Raw genomic sequence first — 13,605 nt, 5'->3', positions numbered from 1 at the left:
GTACTCACTTTTGTTGCCGGTGGTTTAGACATTAATGGCTGTATATTGAGTTATTTTGAGGGAAGAATAACTTTACACTGTTATATAAGCTGCACACAGACTACTTTTCATTGTGTCTAAGCGTCATTTTGTCAGTGTTGTCCCATGAAAAGATATACTTAAATATCTGCAGAAATGTGAGGGGTGTACTCACTTTTGTGATACACTGTATCTGTGTTTATCTGGATTTTCTTCCTGTTTCACTTTTAAACTTGTGTTACAGCTCGAGGTTCTGAGAAATAGTAAGAATCAGCTTTTTATTCCAGTGTTTTTACATATATTTGTGTTATTTTCAGTGTATAAGTGTCAAAAACCATTTTTACATGCCTAAAATATATGCAAGTCCATGGAACCATGTAACGCATTAACAGGTTTCCCATAAATCCTTATGGGAAAAAATATCTTTAAACTCAACGCCAGTCCCAGAACCAATTGACGTTGAGTTTCATGGTACCACTGTATTGCAATTTCAGTTCCCCAGTTATGGCAACTGTGAACCCCATGATAAACCCTAATTGATTAGTTTCCACAACCCTACATTTTTATATATTAGACTATTCACTTACTTTGTTGGTTAATGACTCCTCCACAGGAAACTGTGTTTTCTAAATTTATCATATTGGAAGTAATGCAACCAATATGAATTGTGCAAGAGCATATTAACATTCAGAAAACAAGCATTATGCATAATTATGCATAAAAATGTGCAGCCTGTGGAAAAAATCGCAAAAGAAATCAACAAAACATGGAAATTGACAACAGATGTCATTTTCTTGCACGAGACCAAGCACATTATATCACAGGACATCATGATGTCTGAGGAAGCCGTGGCATTAATGTTTGCCAGGCCTCCAGGCCCGATTTGAGCCTAGTAGTCTATAGTTATCCTGGATGTGCCACTGACGTGTACCCTAATAAGCCATAACACTCATAAGCCATAACATGCTTACCACCTCCTTGTTTCTACATTCACTGTCCATTTTATCAGCTCCACTGACCATATAGAAGCACTTTGTAGTTCTACAATTACTGACTGTAGTCTATCTGTTTCTCTGCATTATTTTTTAGCCTGCTTTCACCCTGTTCTTCAGGGTGGCACTGACATGGTGGTGGTGTGTTAGTGTGTGTTGTGCTGGTATGAGTAGATCAGACACAGCAGTGCTACTGGAGTTTTTAATTACCGTGTCCACTCACTGTCCGCTCTATTAGACACTCCTACCTAGTTGGTCCACCTTGTAGATGTAAAGTCAGAGACAATCGCTCATCTATTACTGCTGTTTGAGTTGGTCATCTTCTAGACCTTCATCGGTGGTCACAGGACGCTGCCCACAGGATGCTGTTGGCTGGATAATTTTGGTTGGTGGACTATTCTCAGTCCAGCAAAAACAGTGAGGTGTTTAAAAACTCCATCAGCGCTGCTGTGTCCTATCCACTCATACCAGCACAACACACACTAACACACCACCACCATGTCAGTGTCACTGCAGTGCTAAGAATGATCCACCACCCAAATAATACCTGCTCTGTAGTGGTCCTGGGAGAGTCCTGACCATTGAAGAACAGCATGAAAGAGGGCTAACAAAGCATGCAGAGAAACGGATGGACTACAGTCAGTAGTTGTAGAAGTACAAAGTGCTTCTATATGGTAAATAAATCCGATAAAATGGACAATGTGTGTAGAAACAATGAGGTGGTTTTAATGTTATGGCTGATCGGTGTAAATGTGAAGTTAAACAGCCAGCAGTAAACTAAGTAAAAAAAAAAAAAAACACTGTTGGTGTAAACACAGTACAAAAGGCAGCATTCTATACCAACCATGTGATTTTTAGCGAGATTTTTAACACAAAAGGAGGTTTCCAATATTCTATCTTGACAATCAGTGCCCTTCAGTCATTCAGCATCCAATGTTTTCATCATGCGTACAAGCCAAGGATTTAGAAACAGCCAGTGAGAGCAAGAAAACTGAGAACAATAAGTAGGACATGTATTTATACAACATGGAACATTTTTCCCTTAAATTAGCTTAATTAGGTTGCAGGAGCAGAGAGAAACTGCTGTGTCCCGAATACCACACTTATTAGTTTACCAATAATGAAGTTGAAATTGGAAGCACACTGTGTAGTAGATGTGAGTGCGGATTGAGACAGCCCTCCAGTTTCACGGCTGAAACCCGTCTCTCTTCAATGTGTGCAGTCTAACCGTGTTGTTGTCATACCCAACTACACCGACCAGGCATAACATTATGACCACTGACAAGTGAAATGAATAACACTGATTATCTCTTCATCACGGCACCTGTTAGTGGGTGGGATATATTAGGCAGCAAGTGAACATTTTATCCTCAAAGTTGCTGTGTTAGAAGCAGAAAAAAGGGCAAGCATAAGGAGTTTGACAAGGACCAAATTGTGATGGCTAGACCACTGGGTCAGACTGCAGCTCTTGTGGGGTGTTCCCGGTCTACAGTGGTCAGTATCTATCAAAAGTAGTCCAAGTAAGAAACAGTGGTAAACCGGCGACAGGGTCATGGGCGGCCAAGGCTCATTGATGCACGTGGGGAGCAAAGGCTGGCTCGTGTGGTACAATCCAACAGACGAGCTACTGTAGCTCAAATTGCTGAAGAAGTTAATTCTGATAGAAAGGTGTTAGACTCCATGCCTCGAAGAATCAGGGCCGTTTTGGCAGCAAAAGGGGGACCAACACAATATTAGGAAGGTGGTCATAATGTTGTCTAATTGGTGTATGTAATGCAAGTGTAAATTCCTCATACTTTGGAAATGTGTTAATATTTTGTACAGTTTGTGTATGTGCACATGTACAGTGCAATCCTGATAAAGAGCTTAATTAAACAGTGTTTAATTAACAGTGCTCCCAGTGTTGCCCAAGTTCATCTATTGTCTCTTATTTTTTAGGAACTATTCTGAAGGGCAGATTATATCCTAGTGCTTAAAGTACTGGACTAGTAAGCAGAAGGTTGCTGGTTTAAATCCCACCACTGCCAGGTTGCCACTTCCTCAATTGCTTTGACTGTATACAGTAAGTCGCTTTGGATAAAATGCCAAAAATGTAAATGTAATTTTAGCAGCAGCTTATAATTCTCATTTTAAAGAACAGGCTGGATTTAGAATAAAATCTTCACCGGGGACAGATAAGCCACAGTGTAAAGTATACCATGATCAGTGACTAACTGCATTCTAGGAATACCTAAGATCCCAAAATGACACACACACATGACTAAGGCACGTAACGTGAGAGGCACTACTCAGCAATTCCATGCTAGTCGATGAACAGATTTAACAAGTGGAATTTAGTCTAATTCACACTTGGGTGGTATGAAACCCAGCAGCCACATCATCCCTTTATGGATAAAATTGGTGTAGACCAATTAAAACTGATCAGATATGTATTCTTGAAAGTGCTTGAGAGGCGGCAACAGAGTCACTATTGGCATCATTATCACTCTGTCAGGAGCCCATTTACATTTTTGGCATTTAGCAGACGCTTTCATCCAAAGCGACTTACAGTACTAAGCAATTGAGGGTTAAGGGCCTTGCTCAAGGGCCAACAGTGGCAACCTGACAGTGGTGGGGCTTGAACCAGCAACCTTCTGATTACTAGTCCAGTACCTTAACCACTAGGCTACAAATGCCCACAGATCGTCATCATCGTCACCACACAGTTCGTCTTTGCTGTTGCTTGGGAGGTCCAAAACAGCAGCTATCGCACCATCTCCCAGGTGATCGGATGAGTTCCCCTTTATCGGCACGAGGAGCCAACCTTACCGCACGTTGTTGTGAATGTGCTACAAATAAATAACGTAACCCTAAGGACGCAGCGTACGATTATTGTGTACGGTTATGAGACTGATAAGAACTACATACCTGTAGCTTTGGCTGGGATTTTTTCGGAAAGCTTACTTGCTAAATTTCTCACTCTATTTTACGGCCTAATTCACCGAACAGCGTGGACGCAGCCATTAGCCACAACGAAAGGACGTATTCTCTAATCGTACGCCATCTATGGTACAGATACATGAGTGAGACGTAAAGTAGGTCAGCCAGCGCCTCTGCTACACTTACAGCATCACAATCTCACCAATAGATGTTGGCAGAACGTCGATTTTTTAAAAATTTGTTGCAAATTCGCTATTCGATGCAATGAAGGGTTAAATCGAAGTCCAAAAAGCAAAGCCAGTTATGTAAATAAAATGAATAAACACCTCAAGTAAAAATCTAATCACTTTTTTATTAAGTGAAACTGCTGAATGAAAGATATGGTCTTAAAAAGATTACTTTTAATAAATACAAAAAAGTAATGTCTTGAATGGTAATATACACATGATTTTTTTAGCACTGTCAGCACGTTTAACTTCAGCATTTAATCCCAACAGTCGTAGCCATGTCTGGTCTAAGTCAGACTGAATTCACTGGAATAAACCGTAGAACTGTCGTGAAGTCTAACAGTCCAAATGTAACAGGGACTAAACATAACAGTTCGAAAAGAAACTCAACACTGAACGAAGATAAGCAAAGATACAAAACTTTGGATTGAAATAAACATTCAGCTATAGGGTCAGGTCAATAATACAAGGCACAAGATTAAAATAAAAACAACTGAGCCGGAACGGAGCCATTTCTCTCGTTACTGAAACGCTGGCCAGAAGAATCCTTAGTGTTCATTTTTTTTGACAAGGCACAAGATGTTTACAGAAAACATCTTTCATCAAGTTAAAAAAGGGGGGAAAGGAGGGGAGAGTCATGCAAAAAAATTTCTATTAAAAAAAAAAAAGTGTAGACAGTCAGGGCCGAGTATTTAAGTGTCATAAGGCAATTTTGGTGTGGGTGCATTTTAAGGATCCTGCAGGCACTTAAAAGAAGTCTTATTTTTCCGTTCACCGTGCAGTTCCTGACAAGTCTCTTTTAATCCGGCTGATTTCACACGGTCGTCTCGCCCTGCCCGTTTCCCAGCCGCTTGTAGAACCTGCGCCACGACTGCAGCGTCTTCCCCGACCAGATCCAGAAACCCGACGTGATGCCTACAATCATGGTCATGAGGTATTTGATCATAAAGACGGTGAAATCCGGCGACATTGGGGCGAAGTCGGCGGCTGGACACGGCACCGCGAAGCGCTTGCACGTCTGCATGTGCCACGTCTTCTCCCACTGCTTGCGGAAGGCTTGCTCGTAGAAGTAGCAAGCGATGACGATTGTAGCGGGTACGGTGTAGAGCACGCTGAAGACGCCGATGCGCACCATCAGCTTTTCGAGCTTCTCTGTCTTGGTGCCGTCATGCTTCATTATGGTGCGGATGCGGAACAGAGATACAAAGCCGGCCAGCAGAAACGACGTGCCGATAAACAGGTACACAAAGAGCGGCGCTAAAACGAAACCACGCAGTGCTGTTATATCTTGGATGCCCACAAAACACACGCCTGTTAGCAAGTCTCCATCTACCTGTCCCAGTGCCAGAACTGTGATGGTCTTCACAGCGGGTACAGCCCACGCGGCTAGGTGGAAGTACTGCGAGTTGGCCTCGATTGCCTCGTGGCCCCATTTCATTCCAGCAGAGAGGAACCAGGTCAGAGAAAGGATTACCCACCATATAGAGCTGGCCATGCCGAAAAAGTAAAGGATCATGAATAAAATCGTGCACCCTTCCTTTTTTGTACCTTGTGCCACCGTTCTGTAGGCATCCTCTTTGAATTTGTCAATGCACACCACTTTATCCTCGAGAAGGAACCCTGTGAGGTAGGCGACCGCCACCATGAAGTAGCAGCCAGACAGGAAGATAATGGGCCTTTCTGGATACCGAAATCGCCGCATGTCCACCAGGTAGGTCAGCACCGTGAACAACGTGCTTAAGCAGCACAAAATAGCCCAAATCCCAACCCACAGGCGCCCAAATTTCACCTCCTCCTCTTTGAAATACATAACTCCGTGCGGCTGCGAGTGCTCACAGGGCGCTCCGCAATCCTTAGCACCCAAGAACTTATAATTGAGGTAAGAAGGCACCGTCAGCTGAAGTGGGCACGTGAAAGGCTGGCCCGTTCGATCCATGTTTAGACGCGGAGTATAGTTTTCCGGCACGTACGGTGGAGGCTTAGACGTTGGACTTCCTGTGTCTGACGTGTTCTGACCCACGCAGATCTCGCCAGCGCCGTGGACGGGAAAGTTCTCACAGCGCAGTCGTTCAGGCCACTGGAAGCCAAACTTGTTCATGAGTGCCTCGCAGCCCTGGCGCGCCCGCTCGCAGAGAGAACGGCATGGTGGGATAGCCTGCTCCAAAACTGTACATACGGGCGCGTACATGGAGCACAGGAAGAACTTCAAATCGGTCGAGCACTGTACCTTGACCAGTGGGTAGAACTGGTGGACTTCTAATCCAGCATCCTCTTGGTTTGTGTGACCGAGGAGATTAGGCATGATGGTCTGGTTGTACTGAATGTCCGTGCATAGAGGAATTGAGATCGGTTGGCAAAAGCCGTGTTCCGGGACAGAGATCCCCTTCTCACCATGGTACTGACCAACACTTGACTTGAGAAGCAGAAAAAACACCATGAGGGCACTGATCGCTGTTTGCTTTGGGTATTTACTTCTCCAACACGCCATCCTCTGTAGCCTGGAAAGTAAAGAAAAGACTTCTATGATTACCATGTACTAGTCAGCCAGCAGTAGAATAAGGATTTCTTGTGGTCTTTTATGTGCCACGAGCTGATGGCCCACGGGCCAGAAATTGACTAGCTTTATTACATAATTAAGACTTTTTTTTAAACAATAGGTAATTGGTGCAAGAAAATTACATTCTAACAGTCATCAATCAGCACATTCTAGTCGTGTGCTAAAAATGAGATTGTGTTAACAAAAAACAGGTCTTGAGATGATTATTGAAATGTTATTCCTTAAAAAGACCTCATTAAAAAGAGTTTGAAGCCATTTGGCTGGATAAACCAGGCCCATATGAAATGTTCATCTTAAAACTTAGGGAAACTGAAGCTTGAGGAAATTTGGATATTTTCCCGATGAGGTAATAAGCATTGTTCTTTGAAGAGGATCAGATAACTATTTGTATGTAGAAAGAAGTGCCAGGCTACCATATGTAGGGTGTATATTTATCGAAGCCAGCAGTCAACATAGAATAATACTTAAATAATAAATTAACACTTGCAGATATAAGTGTAATCATATGCTGTTTTCTAGTGGTCACCTCACACTACAGTATTTTTGACACTGTCAGTCACTTCGTTGTAATGTCATTGTAATGGCAATAATTTAGCCAGAGGCAAGCGACACGATTTTAATATTTTTGTGCATTTAGAATCAGCCAAGATTAAATTTAGAAATTGGACATAACTAAATCCGGTGATATTTTTAATTTAATACACAATTGGCAATCGGCTACTTTATTCTCTTGACTTGGTTGATTCGCAGTGTTATGTGTAGCAAACCACATGAGCCAATAGTTTACAATTAAGTCAGAACAACAATCAATAATTCTTTTGGCTACTTCAATTCAGCAAATTAATTTAGTTTGGGACACCAAATCAAATCAATTTGGACACAGCATTGGGACTCTACAACTGCCAAAGTCTGTTAACCATTTTAGATTTCAAAACAAAAACGTTTAAGACAACCACACTATTTACAGCAACTAAGCCAGCCTTCTGGTTGCATTTTATGAAATAATTCATAGGTGGACAGAATTACATTTTGATCACCAATACTAGATTCCAAAGTAGGTGATTTTATTCAGAACCAAAACAATGGTGCGGCACATTTATGCTAAACTTATTGTGTCAAATGTACAATTAAAAATATTTAAATAAAAACTACACAAAATTGTCCATAAAGATTCTTTATTAGTGCCCCTGTAATTCTAACACTAGCTTTAGAATCGTAACTACATTAAGGCTGCAATACCACTTTAAAGTGTCCAATGGCTATAAAACTCCAAATGGCTGAGTAGCCCCATTAATACATTCAACTAGGTATGGTCAACATAGTTGTAAACATGTTTTGTTTACAGTTTTTCAATTGTTAGTTTAGGCAGGACTTTTTGCAACAACCTGAATGAAAAGCATTAGATTTTTTATTTTTTTTTAGGGCTGGCATCGATCTGAGATTCTGTATCGGTCCGATATTGGCCCTAATCACTGGATCGGATATCGGAAGGAAAAAACGTGTAATCCGATACTGTTGCTTAATCTAAATAACACTTAATGTAAATAAGGCCATTCAGAAATTAAAACACACTGATCTACTTAAACTTTTAACATTTAAAAAAAATCATCTACTACTGCCACAACTAAAAATACTGTTTTACGGCAAGTCGTATAAAGTGTCTACAATTGGAAGATGTGGATGTCAATCAAACGCAATGGACCAATTAGAATTGACGCAGAGTTAAGATTTTCTGTTAAAGTTCTGTCACGTTTTTAGATGATTAAAAACCAAAGCACGCTTATTAGAAAACCCTGCTGGATTTTGAAGAGGACATCTGTGGCTAAACGGGAAACGGTGTAGTTTGTTTTATTTCATAACACTAATGGATTAAATTTCGTTGAGGATGTGAGAGATCTCCAAGCCAGGACAAGATAGAAACATTTGTTTATTTTTTATTATTTAATTTTAATCATTTTGTCATTTTTATTGTTTATAAATAATATTTTTTATCATTTATTTTATAATTTTTTCGCTGCCTCCAAGGTGTAGACAGAGTTGACAGATCTAGAATTTTATATTGAAATTATAATTTATTTGTTAAATACAGATAAAGTTGCACTTTAAATTTTATTTTACATGTTTGTACGGTGCTGTTAAACAAGCCAAAATGCTGCTAAATGTTCTGTGTAAAAGTTAAAATAAAAACAGCAGTTTTGTATAAGTGTGATGTAGGTTCTGTATTTATTCCTTCAGAATATTTGTTTCACAGTCTGAGCATTGTTATTTAGATAGCTAGTTTAACCATGCTGCATTGAGACATGTATTATTACTGCTTAGTTGTTTGAGAGGAGAGATGACGGTATCAAACTGGCATCGGCAGATACTCAGTTTGCAGTATCGGTATCGGACATGAAAAAGTGGTATCGAACCAGCCCTATTTTTTTCTATCTCAAGACGAAAATGTCAAATCATTTTAACTTGCAGCAGGTTAACGTTAAAGAAGAGCTAGCTTCCACTAACATGTATGGCAACAGTTAGCAGTTGTGTTCCTTTATATATACACATGGAAAGAAGGATAGGTTCATCACTGTAATAAAGCAATAAGCCACGAGAGACCATGCGTTACTGCGATTTTATCATAGCAGTAACGCACGGTCTCGAATGGCTTATTGCTTTTATAAAACGGCGGTCAACATAAAATATAATAAAATACGAAAGAATTCTTCCGCGACCCCAGGTTAACAGTGTTGCTAGGCAACATGAGGGCGAACATAACATTCACTTTTTCTTCAGTGGTGTATTAATATGGAATGATGTGAGGTGGTCATAGGTGTGCGTTTATCGGGGATTTTTACAACGGCTTCGAACGCGGCTCAGCCAATCAGATTTTCCGGTCCTAAAATGTGGGGCCAGTGATAGCTCAGTGGTTAAGGTACTGGACTAGTAAACGAAAGGTTGCCGGTTCAAGCCCCGCCACCACCAAGTTGCCACTGTTGGGTCCCTGAGCAAGGCCCTTAACCCTCAATTGCTCATTGTGTTCAGCTCATTGTGTAAGTCGCTTTGGATAAAAGCGTCTGCTAAATGCTGAAAATGTAAATGTAAATAAATGCACACCTATGACCACCTCACATCATTCCATATTAATACGCCACTGAAAAGAAAAAAGTGAATGTTATGTTCGCCCTCATGTTGCCTAGCAACACTGTTAACAGACTACGTGATTTCGCGGAAGAATGCTTTTTGTAAGTGTTTTTGTAAATAAAAACATTTATTTATTGAACATTGTTGTATTTTATTATATTTTATGTTGACCGCCGTTTTATAAAAGCAATAAGCCACTCGACACCATGTGTTACTGCTATGATTTTATCACGGGGAAAGACGTTTTAGGCACTCCGATTCGCGTCGTGCCAAAACAACCTTCCCTGTGCTAAAATCGCAGTAACGCACGGTCTCTCGTGGCTTATTGCTTTATTTTATACCACCACTATGCAAGTTTGAGAATCCTGTACCCCAACAAGCCAACAACTCTCCTAACACTGACAAGTAACAAATCAGTGGCCTGTAAGATCTCACTCTCTTCATTAAAAATAAAAACATTTCTTGAGAGCTAGCAATAAATGCTAAGTCTAAAACAAACCTTGAGTAAGAACCAGGTTGTTGGTGGGTCTGCTTTTGGTTATGCTGGGTTGAAAGAAGTTTACTGTGATTTATTTGGACTGAGGCCAATATCCAATGCCAATATGTACAAATGTATGAATTCTAGGGTACAAATTCACGTCAGGGGACAGCCTTAAAGAATCAACCACAATGTCAAAGAAATACTTCTTAACAGGTATAATTTTCAGCAAATAATGGGGGTGTGACATGGGGCTATTAGAGATATTACAGTACATTTAGTATATATTATGAACATGCCAATTATCTTAATATACATGTTTACCCAACAGCTTTTACACCATACAATAGTGTGACATTCAGTCACTTTAGTTTTTGCTATCGTATATGCACTATGGGCAAAGTATGCGGACACTCCTCTTAATTACTGGTTTTAGGTGTTTCAGCCCCGCCAATTGTTTACTTACATATACACATAAAATCAGTTATGTGGCTGCAGTTTATGAAAGGCTCTTTCCTGTTCCAACGTAACTGTGCCCTTGTGCACAAAGCAAGGTCCATGGATGACATGATTTGATGAGTTGTGTGTGTGTGTGTGTGCGTGTGTGTGCGTGTGTGGGGAACCTACAGCAGCCTGAACCTACAAAGTCCTGACCTTAGCCCCAACAAACAACTTTGGCATGCATACCTAAATATTACAATACACCCAATATAAACATGCCAAATATATAATATTACACATACTTACATATTGGTAATATCCTATAGAGAGCAATATATGGCTTAACTATAGCTATATTGAATTTAGTCAATTTAACATTTTAAAGAGCTCTTGTTGCTGACACATGGCAATGCTCAAATAAACAAAACATATTGCAATAAATAGGCTATCCCATATCACGACCATGTCTTTAAATATTGTGAGATTTACTTTCAACCACTATCCCACAATGAGATGGTTCCCATAGCCTATGCAATAATTAATCTATTTAAGTTTTAAAACTTGATTCTCTACAATATGAATCATGATTCTAAACATTATATACTGTACTACCATTAGGTCTCTAAGACTAGGTCTATGGCCAACTTCATTATTACTCACAGGCATAATTATGTATGGAAAAATCTCATTATTTCCACACTGCTGGTCCTTGCATTATCACCATGTATTCATGTTGTAACAATGTAACAAAATTGCAATTTTTAAATTCTAAATGTTTTTATTTTATTTAATAAATAAATCTAATTTTTATTCGGGTTAATTTCATCTCTCAAACCAAAATATACAGATTATGAATCATAAAGTCAGATACAAATACTAAAACTTTACTAATCATATCTAAATTCAAAACCTTCAATAGATATTCAAGATAATTTAATTCAATTATTTTAGTAAGAGAAATAACTCATTACTACAACACTTAAAGCTGCAGAAAAAAAATCCAAAAGTTTAAGGCTTGTATAAACCAAAACAAACTTGAGCTGATACCAGGAGCAGACTGAGGTGCAGTTTAAAGTCACATTTTTTTATTTTCTTTTTATTCTCTTCAACTTTATCATTATTTATTCTCCCAGTCAGCAGTTTAGCTATTAAGTCACCTTGACTCTTTTACCTCCCCACATTCCCCAGTAGCCCCCTTATTTTCTTACTATTATTTCTTACTCAGCAAAACTTTTCATAAAGCTCACAAAGTAATGTTCTTACATACATGAAATACATTCCAAAGTGATTTTTCTTTTGTTAAAAGGTAATTTTTTTTATACAAATACCACAGTAATACCTTTTAAGTATAACGATAGGTGCTATTTTGCTTACCCTTATATACTAACTAATGGTTCCTTCACCCTATGTAGTGCTGTATTACATGTCCAAGTGAAGCCATTTGAGATTCAACCATGCAAGTTTTAGTCAGCCTGAGTCTAAAATCTTATGTAAAGGTTTATATGCCCTGTGTTTTTTTGTTAATGTTAAATGAAAATACTTAACACATCGATTACATGGAACAAACGTCTCGCACATGTAAATGTACAAATAATATTTATTCGTGCAATTAAACATTGTTAAATGCTATAGCGCATGTAATATTTCCCTAATTTTAAATTAAGCAAAGATATAAAATATGCGTTAACTTTTCCACAAATAGGTGTGTATGTGTGTGTGTGTGTATATATATATATATATATATATATATATATATATATATATATAATTATTTATGCTGTAAAAAAAAAAAAAAAAAAAAAAAAAAAAAAAAAAATATATATATATATATATATATATATATATATATATAATTATTTATGCTGTTAATAAAATAACATTGTTTTCCATGTCGAGTACGCGTTCATAGAAACTAATGTTTTCTACACCCTGTGTAGTGTGCTGTATAATTGGAGCCATTTGGGATTCAACCCTGGAAGTTTTAGTCACCCTATTCTAGTGATTCAAGTTTCTCAAATCCACGCATACATGCAGCATATTTTCCAACATATTTCTAAATGATCAGTTATGAACACACTCAGTTCATAAGAAACACTTACATTAAATAAAATCCGTGGTAAATCCGTTTTTAAAGAAATCCCCAGATAGAGAGTAACCGAGCCTCTCTCTGCACGTTATTCACTCAGTGTCCAGCTCGGCGTTTTTAGGTATCCATGTTCCTAGTCAGCGTCTCCTTTGAGATATTTCATTTTAAAACCTCGAAAAAATATAACTACTCTTTTTTTAAACTTCCAACCCAAAGACTTCACAAGCCCACCGCTTACTCCAGAACTTTCTATCAGCACGGGTTCCTTACTAAACTCGATCCACTTACTAGCTAACTCACTTACTCAATCACTCACTCCACGACTGGCGCTGCTCAGTCGGTTTCCAAACCCCCCCTTGTTCATTCACTCTACCGAGAGCGCTTACACGGGGCGCCTTGAAACCGCCAGCGCGTATAGGCCAATCAAAAGCTTTGTTTTTCTAGCGCGCCGTTTCTGATTGGTTAAATAGAAGCAACTAGATGTGGGCGTGACTTGGAAAATTTCCCTCAACTGGAAGGTCTTGAACGTTTTTCATTTCAACATGTTCTTTACTCTCATTGAATAATAACTGAACAGAATCACTGTATGAATTGTAAAGCCAGGAATTTGAGTGTATTATTAAAATAAGTTTAAGTCATAAATAAACACACTGCATACTGATATTTGGTTAAACACTAAGTGGCCAAATGTATGTGAATACCCACCCTAAAATTAGTTTCAGGTGTTTCAGCCACACCCAATCGCTTACAGGTGTATAAACATA

The 13,605-nt window shown here is 39.0% G+C and overlaps 1 protein-coding gene across 2 annotated transcripts; it reads right to left on the bottom strand.

Moving 5' to 3' along the window:
• Positions 1 to 4,267: 4,267 nt before the first annotated feature.
• Positions 4,268 to 12,931, bottom strand: fzd7b (frizzled class receptor 7b). Of its 2 annotated transcripts, XM_062996886.1 has the most exons (2): positions 12,855 to 12,931; positions 4,268 to 6,654 (listed from the first exon to the last, which is right to left on the bottom strand). In XM_062996886.1, coding segments are annotated over exons 1-2 (1,686 nt in total). In that variant the 5' UTR covers positions 12,857 to 12,931; the 3' UTR covers positions 4,268 to 4,970. The 2 variants fall into 2 exon arrangements, with proteins under 2 accessions (XP_062852956.1, XP_062852955.1); XM_062996885.1 differs by lacking the exon at positions 12,855 to 12,931 and having other exon boundaries at positions 4,268 to 6,689.
• Between the last annotated feature and the right edge of the window lie 674 nt (positions 12,932 to 13,605).

Source organism: Trichomycterus rosablanca, chromosome 6 (assembly GCF_030014385.1).
Source record: "Trichomycterus rosablanca isolate fTriRos1 chromosome 6, fTriRos1.hap1, whole genome shotgun sequence".
Classification (NCBI taxonomy): domain Eukaryota; kingdom Metazoa; phylum Chordata; class Actinopteri; order Siluriformes; family Trichomycteridae; genus Trichomycterus; species Trichomycterus rosablanca.
The sequence above is the reverse complement of the archived record's forward strand: the minus strand, read 5'-3'. Positions and strand labels throughout refer to the sequence as shown.